The following is a 14,306-nucleotide window of genomic DNA, read 5'->3' on the forward strand; positions in this document are numbered from 1 at the left end:
TCTGAGAATCTTGCAGTTGTTTAACATAGCTAATATTAAAATTTAATTATATCAACATGCTAGTAAATGAAATATGATGTTAAAATAAAATTATAATATAGTCAAAATTCAAATTTTATTATTTTCTAATTATATTACAATATTTTACTGTTTATGCCCTCAGCAATATTTATCTTTATTTTGTGTGGCACAAATACTATGCAACAGTGCTTCTGTGCATTTTTTTCATACTCCATGCTCAATTAGTTACATTGACAGGTTGAATCGGTGGTGGCAGAGGTGTTTATGGAAATCAGTAAACCATTTAAAAACATGTATATTTTATCGGTTTGTTGCTTATCCCAGAGGTAAGCCTTCTAATAATAAATACTCTGGGTCTGTATACATAACCCATTACATATTTTTCTGTTTTTGCTTTTTCTTTATTGAGTTTTGAATATATATATATATATATATGTGTGTGTGTGTGTGTGTGTGTGTGTGTGTGTGTGTGTATGTGTGTGTGTATATAAATAATAATATCAAACCATAGGTCAAATTTGTTTTGAGATCTACTGACTTTCTGGCCCTTTGACTAAACTTCAGAAAATAATAGAGAAAATTTTAATAATTCTGATGATATTTGTTTCCTTATCAATGGGGAGGATTGTTGCAGAATACTTTTTCAGAACTCAAAAAATAATGCCTAATTCATCAAAGGATAGCATTGTATTCATACATATAGAATCAAATTTGTCTATACAATAAAGAATTGTTGTTATAACAAAAATGTATAGTAAATAATAATACATATTTTTCCAATTGAATGCTGCACATCTTTATGTAAGTTGTTTGTATTTCATATACATGTATTCATATGTAAACTTCATTTTAGAAAGTCACTCTTCCTCATTAAACACCACTGATTATAAAGTACCTATTAAGCAATTTCTGTTTTTCAGGTGCAGCAAAAACATTATTTTGAGCAGTTGCTCTATACACAACAGGCCAACATTGCTGATGGGAGATGTCATTCTGTATATGTTTCTCATACTGGTTAATAATAAAGCACCATTGGCCAATAGGAAAGGAAGATAGGAGAGACAAGGAGGAAATAGGAAGTAGTAAGGAGGAGTTAAGATGGAGAGTCTGGAGAGATCTGGACGCCAGCCGCCTCCCCGGTAAGAGAAGGCCATGTGAAAATACATAGATCAGCAGAAATGGGTTAATACTTAAGACAAAGCTAGCCAATAAGAAACTAGTACCAGGACAACAGTATAATATCAAATACAGAGTCTCTGTGTATTATTTGGGGCTGGCGCGGCAGCAGGACAAGACCAGCAGCAGCAGGTGGAAAAACCGTACTCGTTACACATTGCCCTCCAGCATTAGTAAGACCTAATGAAATAGGGGTTTTATAGTTTGTTTGGTAGTTGTTTTTTGACAGATTATCCCATTCTTCACTTCTTTTTCTCTTTTTTTTAGTTTTTCTTGATTGTACCTAGTATAATCCATTGTACTATATTTTATGTCTCATTTAACTTTCCTATATAATATAGGGCTTAAAAACAGACTAATAGTTTCTCACAGCTATTTCTGTATTGATGAGGTTGATACTAAGCTTGGTTTGGCATATTTATTTTTAAGGGGCAAACAAAAATCAAAAATGGAAGGATAGGAGCAAGGAAGGTTAAGATCATGATAGAGAAATCTACAGAGACAGCTGAACCAAGCTTGTGGAAACTCATTAACTCTAGACTTACAACTGTGGAGACTCCAGGGAACCAAACTAGGCCCACTGTATGTGGGAGATAGCTGTGAAGCTTAGACTATCAGGGGGACCCCTGGCAGTAGGACCACGATACAAACTTGGTACATGAGCTAGCTTGTTGGAGCCCACTCTCCATGGTGGGATGCCATGCTCAGCCTTAATGCATAGGAGAGGGGCCTTGCCCTGTCCCAACTTATTGTGCCAGACTATTGATTCCTCATGAGCGCCCTTACCTGCGAGGAGGAATGGACTGGTGGTGGGCTGGGCAGGGAGGCAAGGGGAACCAAGAGGGGGTGTGGGAAGGAGAACTGTGATTGGAATGTAACATTAAATTAAAAAAAGAAAAAAATAGCAAAAAAAAAAAAAAAAAAAAAAAAAAAATGGAAGGATAAACACAAGGGAACAAAACCAGAACTTAGACACCATCTTTGTATGGTAGACTGTCTAAATCAGGCTCAGTGAGTTTTGCTGTACCCAACAGTGTCAACACATCAGTAAAGAAAGGGAAGTCACTCTTCTAGTTTTAATTATAGGTTGTAAGGAGCCTCAAAGGTCATCTGTGTAAGCCAGCTGTTTGAATCTGCTCTCCATGATGTCCTCAAGCCCACAGGTGAACATCTGTGAGAACAGTGAGCTCACACTGCTGAAACATCCCTGCTAAAATTTCCTTGTATTGAGCCACATTTTTTTTTTTCCTGGATACTTCCTCAACTCTTTTCACAGCATAAATAACACTTAAATTCAAAGACCTTTTCACATGACTTTCCCTTAGCCTTTTGAATATGTAAAATCGGCTTTAAATTGTTCCATACTCTAGGATATACAAACACAAGCCTGAAGTTCTCAGCTGGTCTATCACAAGGTTTCTACCGAGTCTGTCCCCCCAGAAGACTTCCCCACCGTTTTTATCCACTTTTAAGAACATTGGTAGGTGGACCACTCTACAGCCTGTTGTTGTGACCTAAAAAAGACCACCAGCTCACAAGCCACACCTGGGCCATACCCCCTTTTACTAGCTCAGGAGACTGAGACAGGAGGATCATGAGTTAACAGGGTGTCTACACAGAGGGCCTTGATCCAAAAAAAAAAAAAACAAAACAAAACAAAAAAAAAAAAACCAAACATATTAAAGAAAACCAGAATGCAAATTTACAGCGTTTTCATAGGAATTAAATAGTGTGTATGTGTGTGTGTGTGTGTGTGTGTGTGTAAATAGCGTAAGTCCTTTCTGTGCAGTCTACTGACTGAAATCCTTTTATGTCCTGTCTCATTTGATTATTTTTATAGTCTTATGAGATAGACTGAATTTCATCCTAAATTCAGAGATTTGAGAAATGGGAGGGTTGGAGCTTTTCTGTCTGTCTCTTTGTTACTTGTTCCTGCAGATCCAATTGTATCCTTTGACGTCCCAACTCTGCATCAGGAGGATGTCTATGACATGAGCGTTTCCCCTACCCTCTGACTATTTGTTGAGTTGGGCCATTGGGGACCCACAGCAGGAGGTCAGAGTGAGGATGGTTGTTCAGCACTCTGTGATTGCTCCCTCTCTCAATCAAATGGCATGCTGCTTCTAAGCATCACAAGCTCTCCCACTTTTTCCTCCCACACCTCCTGTGGCAATCCACACTACTTTTAGCTTCAGAGCACCCGACCTCTTTCTATTCTGTCCACTGCTTTGAATATTTATAAGAACTTTATTAAACATTTTTCAAACTGCCAAATTTGAGCTATCATCTGTTTTTCTACATGCCCCTTTCTATGCAATGAGTCACAGAAGGGTTAGGTAATTCTTTCAAGATTGCAGTTAACAACAGCAAGGCTATCAAAAAAAAAAAAAAACAAACAAACAAAACAAAACACAGGCAACAGGCAATCTTTCTGGGCATGCCAGGCTCAGTCACCAAGCAAACCAAGCAATACTGCTGCCTCTTAAAGAAATAAGTGGATACAGTTACTGTAAATCACGCAAGGTTTAGGCCAGGGTCTTTGCTTTCCTGGTGTGTCACCGGAAAGATGCAATGCACACTAAATACCTTAGTCTGCAAAGAATTAATTGAAGAATCACTTCATCATGATTCTAATACTATAGCTCTTAGAAGTCTGCTTTTAGAGGGTATGTTTTTGTCTAGGAAAATTAAATTGTGGTATCATATATTACGATGCTATGGGAATCATCTTATCCCTTTCAGATTATAATTGCATTCTATAGTGTGCTAAGGTCTGCAAAAACAGAAGCTATCATTTTGCATTAAGCAGTTTGAGTACTAGAATTTCTACTTTTAAGCTAAATTTTTATTGTCTAGGTCAGGAAGATAAGAACAAAAAGTTAAAAGCATAAGTTAACACCTTTTGAGAATTGTTTAGGGAATTGTCACTCTGATCTCATCATAATTTATGGGGCTCTCAGATTCACATTTTTAGCACCTTTATTTTGGGGTGATAGAAAGAAAATGGATAATAGATTATATGCCAATGAACTATTGAAAAGCTGAACCAGATTAACATGTCAAACTACTTACTATTGTGCTTTTTTTGTCCGTATAAAAGAAAAGGGTGGTTCCTCTCAACTCTGTCCAATAGTGTTTGTACTCCTGTGGGAAGAAAGAAATTATAAACACCATTTCATCAATGCACGTTCAACTTGTTTTCTGTTTTATCTTTTGTAATTGTATAATATAAAGTCATTCTTTATCCTTTACAGTTTACCTAATTTTAAAAGTTATTTACTTTGTGTGTGTGTGTGTGTGTGTGTGTGTGTGTGTGTGTGTGCATGAGCTCTTGAGAACACAACAGGTGTGCAGTGGCAAGGCGTAGGCAGAAGAGGATGTTGACTGCCTGGGAACTAGAGTTATAGGAGGTTGTAAACTGCCTGATATGGGTGCTGGGTATTGAACCCAAGTCCTTTGGACTCACCTGCCTTCTAGAACAGATGAAAGGACCGACTGAACAGATAACTACAGTTAAAGCACTTAGCAGAGAACATGACTTTTAGCCTGGGCTCCTGAAACTATTTATTTTTGACATAGATCAGGCAATATAAAAAAATTGATGATAAAAGGGATTTAATGCATCATAGTTGAAGTTTGAAGACAGAATTCCATCCATGAAGTGAATATTTAATTATTAATACATTAACATTACCATGAGTTCTATAGAAATAATGTTCTAAGTGTGAAAAATTTAAATAACCTGATCAGACTCCCATTTCAGTTAGCTCAGGCTTCATTCACCTCATTCTTTTCTTTCTTTCTTTCTTTTTCTTTTTCTTTTTTTTTTTTTCTTTTTGAGACAGGTCCTCACTATGTAGCTATGGTTGTCCTGGAACTCACTACACAGACCATGCTGTAGGCTAGGCTTGAACTCACAGAGCTCTACATGTCTTCTGACTACACCCTGCCCAAACTTCATTCACATACTTTCATAAGCATCATCAGTAATGGGCTGGAGGGAAGTATAGTGGAATGCTTACTGGCTGGGTGGTGGCACATGCATTTAATCCCAGAACTCTGGAGGCAGAGGCAGGCAGATCTCTGAATTCAAGACCAGCCTGGTTTACAGAGCAAGTTCCAGGATGGCCATGGCTACATGAAAACCTATCTTGAAAAACCAAAAAGAAGGAGAAGAAGGAAGAAGAAGGAGAGAAAACGTGACTCAGTCATCAGCATTCATGTTGGACATACCCACACATAAACAACACATATGCACATAATTAAAATTAAATCTTAAAAATAAAAGTTAAAGAATTTCCTATAAATGTGAGTAAAGCCCAATGTACAAGCATACTTGTTAATTTTTAAACTCATTCTCTCTCTCTCTCTCTCTCTCTCTCTCTCTCTCTCTCTCTCTCTCTCTGTGTGTGTGTGTGTGTGTGTGTGTGTGTGTGTGTGTGTGTGAGATTATGTGTGTTCAGGAGCCCACAGAGACCAGAAGAGGGTTTGATCTCCTGGATCTGGAGTGAAAGGTGGGTGCTAGGAACAGATCCCAGGTCCTCTGGAAGAGTAGTAAATGCTCTTAATCACTGAGGCATTTCTCCATCCTCAACAAGCATGTTATTAATATAAATTTCTGCCTTTGTTGTATTTACATAAGCATGTTCTATGACATGGTCAAAGTGCAAAAGGTAGAAAAATAGATACACCTTATTTGTGGGGGAAAAGATAAAAGTTATACTTTAGTGGTATGTATATACATATGGTCAAGTTTAAATAAAATGATAGCATTACTGAAGCAATATGCCCCCAACACAGAGTTGGAACTTGGGTGCAGGTATCCTTGTCCATAGTAGGTGTTCTTTCCACTCCAGTGAACCCACAATTGAGAGCTAACTGCAGCATGTAATTGGCCTATGGATGCAACAATGGTATGAGCCAAAAGATACTTCCTAAAAGGTGATTACAAAACATAGGAAAGAGGTTCCTGAAATCTAAATGCTCCATGTGTGTGACGGTTGACATATCTTAGAGTCCAATAGATTAGTAAGAAAACAAACCTTAATTTTGACCCCATCAGAAATGTCTTTCTTCTGTTTTTGTAGAGGACACCATGTTTCTTACTACAGTTAAAATAGCCCCCTTTTTGGACTCTGCTTTTTTTATTCACATTCCCATTTAGTGTTCACTAATGAATGCTGGCAGAATGACTGGTCTCTGAATCAAGTAGGACTGAATATCAAACAGGTAAGGTTGGGAGGCAGGATGCTTAGCTCTTCCCTTCTGGTCGTCTCTCCCTTGGCTGTTTGGAGAGCATGGGTGTTCTGTGCTATTTCCTACCAGGTAGCAAAAGGTCCTTTGAGAAGTGTAGACTTGGGCCTTTCAAGCTGAGTCAGTGACACAAGATAGTGTACTCTAAAATGCAGTGTTAGCTGCTTAGGCAAACTACCAAACCTACACATTGGTCAACTTTATCAGTAATAAAAGTAAGTAAGACTCTTAGTTATATAATTCCTGGACCTGTCTGGTTAAAAAACTTGTGAGAAGAAAAATCACAATGGAAGATCATATACATTTAAAGTTGGGGGAAGAGAGACGAACGGATGGAACTTCTTCATATAGTGATTATCCAAACCAGCAGAAATAAGCAACATGTCAAGCAGGATGAGTGGCATGAAAAGTGGAACAGACAAGAAATAAAGAAGACAAAAGCAATAGCTGGTACCAGAAGGTCTTGTATAAACCGATGCCCGATGCCATGCCAAGCGTGTTTATTAAAAAGGACAGTATCAGCCTAGTGGCAGTGGCACACACCTTTAGTCCCAGCACCCAGGAAGCAAAGACAGGCGAATCTCTGTGAGTTTGAGGCCAGGCTGTCTACAGAGTGAGTTCCAGGACAGCCTCCAAAGCTACAGAGAAACCCTGTCTTGAAAAATCAAACCAAAACAAAACAAAAAGGGTACAGCATCACATATAGCCTTTGTATGGGGAAAATGGCCAAGGTCAGCAGAGAGCTAAGACAGACAATGTTCACAAAGATGCCTAAAGACTGGTGACCACAGCCAACAGGAGAGTTGGGTCCCCAGAAGCCACAATGTTGACTCCTTTGAGACACTGACTCCAACCCTAGACTGGTCTTGCCAAGTCCACTCCTGGACAAGGACACAGTTAAAGTTCCCTTTTCCCTTTAATTTGGCCTTGAAGAAAGTCTTGGTTTGGTCTGGCTCACACATAGTGATTTGTTTATTTTGTAAACAGTAATGATGATTTATTTGTTTGTAAATTTTGTTTTGTTTTTTTTGTTTATTGAGATAGGGTTTCTCTACATAGTCCTGGCTAACCTGGAACTCATTCTGTAGACCAGGCTGAATTCACATAGACCCACCTGCCTCTGCCTCTTGAGTGCTGGGATTAAAGGTGTGCTCCACCACCACCTGGCAGTTGTGAATATTTTTAAAACCACCAACTAACAATTGTCATTATGCATGCTATGTGACAGTTCACTGAGAAGAGACAGAGCATAGAAGTAGATGGTTGTTACTTCACAGAGTTGTTGAAGATTTGATGTGATAATATATATAAGGACATAGGAGCTGGAACATAGCAAATGTTAGTAAGTGTTCACCACTTGAACAACAACAAACAGCTTTGATAGTCATGGCACTGACAGGTATTTTGCACTTTTCATTACCTGTATAAAGCTTTTTAAAAATGGTATGGTATACATGTAGCAGGGTGGTGGTGCGTGCCTTTAATTGCAGCACTCTGGAGGCAGAGCAGGTAGATCTCTTGAGTTTCAGGTCTACCAAGTAAGTTCCAGAAACAACCAGGGCTACAGAGTGACCCTGTCTCAAAAACAAGATAACAATCAAACAAAAAACAAAATAAATAAATAGTATATGTATGGTGTTTTTCCTGCATATGTGTCTGTCTGGTGCTTCAGTGCTAGAACAGGGCATCAGATCCTCCAGAACTGGAGTTACAGATGGTTATGAGCCATCATGTGGGTGCTGGAAGCTGAATCTGTATCCTTTGGAAAAGCAGTGGGTGGCACTCCTAACCACTGAGCCATCTCTCCAGCCAGTGATGCTTTTTAAAATGTAGTGATGTATATTGTTATCTGAGAGATTGGTGATATAGTTTAAAGATGCCAAAAAATAGGTGGAGATGAATGAGACTATGGAAGAGGACAGGTTTCCTTTTAATTATTTTAAGTCCTCTCTTCCTTCCTTCCTTCCTTCCTTCCTTGTTTCCTTCTTTCCTTCCTTCCTTCCTTCCTCCCTCCCTCCCTTCCTTCTTTCCTTTCTTCCTGTGTGTGCACCTATATACCATAGTGCTCATGCGGGGGTCATGCTGGACGAAGGTCCTTTCTCTCCTACCATGTGGGTTTCTGAGCTCAAACTTGGGTAAGCAGTCTTGTTGGCAAGTACCCATTGTCACTGACCCATCTCTTGGCTCCATAAGTTATTTTCTTACATTGGGATATGTTTAAAAACCTTCAGTAAGAAATTTCACTTCCAAAGTTGCTAACATGTCCTGGGGTCATCAGTTGGGGGTTCTCTAAACCTGAGGGTACTGAGTAGTCTTTGGCACTGTTGAAAAAGACTGAATGATTATGGACTTGACCTGCAAATGCATTAACTAAAACAATTTTATCTAAGAAGCTGACTTATTTGGTTTACCATACTTTTGGTGGTATTCGGTGTGGGGGGCTTTCATCCTCTGCTTTGTTAGGAAGCCCCTGTAATGATAGCAGTAGGTCAAAGTTATTCTGTATTTTGGAGCTAGGACTGTGATGATGGAGAGTGCTGTAGAAGCAGTTGAAATGTAGGTTCATTGTTTAGGGAGCATAACTATTAGTGACAGGCACATACCTAAAATGTACAAGAAGGTCCATTGGGAAACTCAGAGAATACCTACTTATATTAATCTATTTCTTCTTAGTTCCTTTTGTATATGTTCAATAATTTACATAGAATGTCAATAAAGGATATATATGTTCATATTCTCACAGTTCTCATAGTGGATATCTATGTTCAAAATGCTATCCTGGAAAGAGGCATGCTATTTTAAATTTTTTGAGTTTTATGGTATAGAGAATTGTGTTTCAGGACACAACTGAGGGAATACTAAACGTTTCATAAATGTAAGGGCCATCAGAGAAGTGACACCCAGATACATAATGATGATCACATTTTCATGTTTAGGCTAAGGGGATATATTGCATTCTTTAAAACTGTGTGCATCACAGATCAAAAGAACAATGGGCTCTTGTCTGAACTTTCTTGTTATTAAAGTTGCAGGAAAGTTGAATTTTTTTTTCCGATTTATAAAACTGTCATGCATTTTGTATTTGATTGTATTTTAATTATTGAATACTTCGTCTTGTCAATCTAAAATGCTAATGCTGCAATTCAAGTAAATCTTCCCTTGAAAGATACTTTTCATAGATTCTTGACCTGAAATTCAGGGTCCTTCTAGAATTGTATTAAAATCAGCATGTGTTGGTGCATTTTCTTTTAAAGTGATCGCAGCAACTGTTTGTTTGATCCTTTTCCTTGTACTGGGTTGCTTCCTTCAGCCTTGATAGGATGGTTTGTGCCAGGTCTCATTGTGGCTTGTTATGCTGTGATTGTTTGATGTCACTGGGAGGCCTGCTCTTTATTGAGGGGAAACAGAGAGGGTGTGGATCTGGGGGAAAAGGGGAAGTGGGATGGAGAGGCAAGGGGAGGGGAGGGAGAAGAAACTGTGGTTGGAATGTAATGTATGAGAGAAATAAAAATAATAACCCTTGCAATGAGAGTATCTTGACCTGTAATTTTTTTATTGAACATGTTACTCTTAAACCACATTTTTCTCCCTCTTAATCTTCTGAATTTGTTTTCGGCAGGGATCTCTGTGTAGCCTCTCCCTGTATGTCATTCATGCCATGAACTCCACAGCTGACTTGGCAGCAACATTTTCAGCTCACCTTGCTTCTAAATGCTCCCTGGCATTTGCTGCTAGTTGTAGGGAAATCCCATTATTTTCTCTAGTGTTTCTCTAATCACTTCTATGTTTAAGTCTGTGAGCAACCATACTGTGGAGTTCTTTTGAGCAATTTTATTTGTAGACCTCAAACTGACTTTAGGATGCTAGCAAGCAAATAAGTAAATCAGAAGAAAAGGAATCTCATCTTAAGTGTGAAGCTGGTGTTTTAGATAGTTACCATTTCTCTCCTGGAAAACACCATATACTTTGACATTGTTGCCATTCTCTAGTTCCTCCCCTGCTTAATACACAAGAGAAAGGGACTTGATAATAAACTCAAGCGGGTAAACAAATTGGCTTTCTCATACACACATATCACAATTGTTTACGTTTCCATGCTCGAATTGAAGCCAGAGCCTGATGTGTCTTAAACAAATGCTCTACCATTTAGCTAGATTCCCTGGCCCTTAATGAAAAATACTAGATTATAGTTCATTCTGTTTTAAAGTATGCTTTCTAAGAAACACCAGAGAAGGAGATAGATAAGAAACTGTAGCTGCTAAGCCTCTTCTCATGTTTGATGCATACAAGGTCTGCTATAAATGCTGCTTGAAAAATAAATTGATTCAGTACTGAACTTTCTTATCCCAGAAATAATAAAGAATACAATACAAATAATAATATATTATGTTAGGCAAGTAGAATCTTTTTTTTCCCTATGCAGTTGAATAAACTTAGACCAGGCAAGATGGTGGAGTTATTTTTACAAGGTCACAAGTTGTATGTGGAAAGCCATCAAGTGAAGGAAGGCATGGTTTACTGCTACCTTAACATTGTGGATTTTTGTCTGCCAAGCATACCCACACATGCCTTCTTTAAACATGGAGATCTTGGGTATCAGACACAGTTATTAGAGACACTCTAGAAAGACATTCAATGAATGACCAAATTTAAATTACCGCCTAGAAATTTACTTTCAGCTGTTAGTGAAGAAAAACCATGTAGCTCAACAGTGAGTGACCAATAACGACAACAACACAAATTCCAAAATAGCTTGCAAATTTACAAGGAAATGTTTAGCAACTCCAACAAGAATTACCACCTTTCAAATGGCAAATGTCTTTATCATCTACATAGAAAAGTTGAACATACTATTATAGTATTTTCACATTCATAATTTTTCATGAATATTAATGAATCCTCTGAAGCCTTGACTTATCATCATTGAACACTTGTTATTTCTGTAAACTCTCAAAACTTTGCTAGCTTCAGCCAGTATTAACAATACATAAAATTTTACTTACACCAATGTCTTCTTTACTTTTTCAGTAACATGATTTTGTGTTCATTTCTCTAACTAGTTTTGTATGGTTATCAATTACAACATTAAAAGAAGTACTTTTTGATAACTGTAATTTGAAAATTTACATTAAAAATATGTGAAATTTTGTGAGTTTTCATAGAGCAAAAGTACTTTTTAAAAAACATAATTAGTGTATTCACTATTTGCAATATCATCCCAAATGCTCTTTTAAAGCCAGTAATGTGAACAGTATTTTCAGAATGCTTAATGAAACAATATTAAGTAAATATCAAATTTTCACAATTTTATGGAAATTTACCACTTATTACAATTTGATCCTTATACACTGGTATGACTGAGAGTAGGAGTAGGTTATTATTCATCATAAAATCAACTTATCTTCATGTACTTCCTCACCACTGAAGCATAGTGTAGTTAATTGTTGAGGAAACATTAAAAAAATTATCTTGAAAGCCGAAATCTTATGTGATGCTTAGAAGAATCCTCTGGAAATTTCACTGAGTTTTTCTATTATGGCTAAATATTAAAGACCTTATTAAACATGCTTATATATGCATATGCATGCAGGCTTGTGTACATATTATATATTTAAATATATATCACATGTTTAAGCTATACATTTTATTTAAACTATTCAAAATTAGAATCATTCTCTTCACTCAGGCAAGAGGATAATCCAGAGAGACACAAGGAGGCATTGTCATGAAGCAAGTTTTATATTAAGTGAAAACGTTCATGTTTAACATTCTCATCTACAGACTTACCTGGTGATCAGACCGTTTGACTAATAAAAACCCTTCAAAGTATAGGGGTAGAGCAGTGATCTTCAGCCTCTCCTGGAAGATCCTGCGGGGTGCTGGTTTTGGGGGCTTCTTAGCCATCATGCCCGTGGCCTTGGCGTTCGGTTCACTTTCAATTCTATCCAGCCTCAGACAAGATGAAATCTTGTGTGAGCAGAGAGGCAACTGTTCAAAGAGGAAGTCCCAACTTGCTTTTTAACCACCAACAGGACACGCGCGCACACCACCCCTTACTTCTTGTGAAGTAAGAAAGATCAGGCACAGACCAACTTTTAAAAGGTGATCTCTTTTCAGGCTTTATGTGCGTAGATTCATGGTAACAAAATAAACAGCAGATTATCATCTAAGGATGAAAGGAACAGGTGCAGGCACTATGGGCTTGAGGACAGACACCAAAGGCATGTTTGGCTTTCCAGTTTTTATTACTGTTTATTGCTCTCTGTCTTTATTTTAAAGATGTGACTTAAATAAACTGTATTCATTGAATATTATTGTTTTGATTCTATTGGGCAGACTATCCACTAGAATGTGTGTGTGTGTGTGTGTGTGTGTGTGTGTGTGAGTGTGTGTATCTTCTATAGAGAGTTTTTATTTATTTTTTTAACAACAGATCTCATTTTGTAGCCATGATTGGCCTGAAATTCTACTATACAAGGTTGATCTCAAAATCAGAGATCCACTTACTTCTGCCTCCAAAGTGCTGGAATTAAGGCTTGTGTCACCAGGCCTAGTTTTGGCCATAGAATTTTATAGGAAAGAGAAAGACAGACTCTAAGAAAACTATAGAAGGGATTTTTTGACATTTATTTAGTGTGCATGCATGTGCGTGAGTTTATATATGCACATGCCACAATGCTTGTATGGAGGGCAGAGGACAATTTGTGGCTCAAGTATCTCATGAACTCAAGCCCTTAGGCTTGGCAGCATGACCCTTAGCCTCCTGAGTCATTTCAGCAGGCCTAGACAGAGATATTCCTGTGAAGTAAAAATCTGCTTACCTATGTCTTTTCTACCTTTTAAACAGTAAGCAATAAATAAATAATAAAACCTAGTTCATCAAACAACGATGTTCTTTTGGTCTGTTGATTTGTGAGTAAGACTAATCCTTAAAATACCAAAAACCAACAATCTCCCCCAACTATTTCAAAACTCCAAAGTTAAACATTATCTTAATGGTTAATCTGTCTTAAACATTATTAGCCAGTTATACCTGTCCAGATTCCCAACACCATTGTACCCTGGTACTACTGCAGTAGAAATCCTACTACAGATAGATCAAATGTACTGATCAGTCCCCATTATTATTAATATTTTTACTCACTCCCATCAAATACAAACTGATGAAGACACTTTCATAGTGTCTAAAAGATCCTTACCACTTTTGAGACTTTCATTGAACGTTAAATATTTGTGGCAGGAGCAGCATAGCCAACCAAAGTCTTTTACAAACAAGTACTTCCTGCTATAGTCTTTACTCTTGTTCCTAGATGGCCCAAAGCCCTTGGTCATTCCTCTCAAAGCTCCTTATTCTGTGTGCTTGCATGCCCTTCTTTCTGTTATCTATTTGGTAATGTCTTACTCATCTTTCAGGAGCCTGGTGAAATCTTTCTGTTACTGGGACTCATTACTATCTGCTTATTAGTATTACTTAAGCCAGTAAGTCTGAATAGAAATGTTCAGTCCCCATCTAGTGTTTCTTAGTTTCTGACCCTTAATATTTATTGATTAGCACATGCAGCATAATTCATTTGATAGATTTAAAAGATATTGGCATTGAATATAATTGTGTTGCCAGGCATAGTGACACATGCCTTTCATGCCAGCACTCAGGAGGCAGAGGCAGGAGAATTGTTTAGTTCAGACCAGCTTGGTCTGCAAATGAATTTCAGGACAGCCACAGCTACACAACAGACACCTGGGAAAAAAAACCCCAAAACAAACAAACAAACAAACAAAACAGCTTTAATTTTAACAACAAGTAGAATACATGAATGAGTTATTAGTCACATAGTCTTATTTCCAATCTGTTTTTA

The 14,306-nt window shown here is 37.6% G+C and overlaps 1 protein-coding gene across 1 annotated transcript in view; it reads right to left on the reverse strand.

Moving 5' to 3' along the window:
* Stap1 (signal transducing adaptor family member 1) overlaps positions 1-12,413 on the reverse strand; it is a 30,613-nt gene extending 18,200 nt beyond the window's left edge. The window contains exons 1-2 of the mRNA XM_051198393.1: positions 12,238-12,413; positions 4,270-4,341 (exon numbers count right to left, since the gene is read on the reverse strand). Of these exons, the coding sequence (XP_051054350.1) occupies positions 4,270-4,341; positions 12,238-12,357 (192 nt within the window). The 5' untranslated portion in view covers positions 12,358-12,413. The remainder of the gene's footprint in view (positions 1-4,269; positions 4,342-12,237) is intronic.
* Positions 12,414-14,306: the final 1,893 nt, after the last annotated feature.

Source organism: Phodopus roborovskii, unplaced genomic scaffold (assembly GCF_943737965.1).
Source record: "Phodopus roborovskii unplaced genomic scaffold, PHOROB, whole genome shotgun sequence".
NCBI lineage: Eukaryota > Metazoa > Chordata > Mammalia > Rodentia > Cricetidae > Phodopus > Phodopus roborovskii.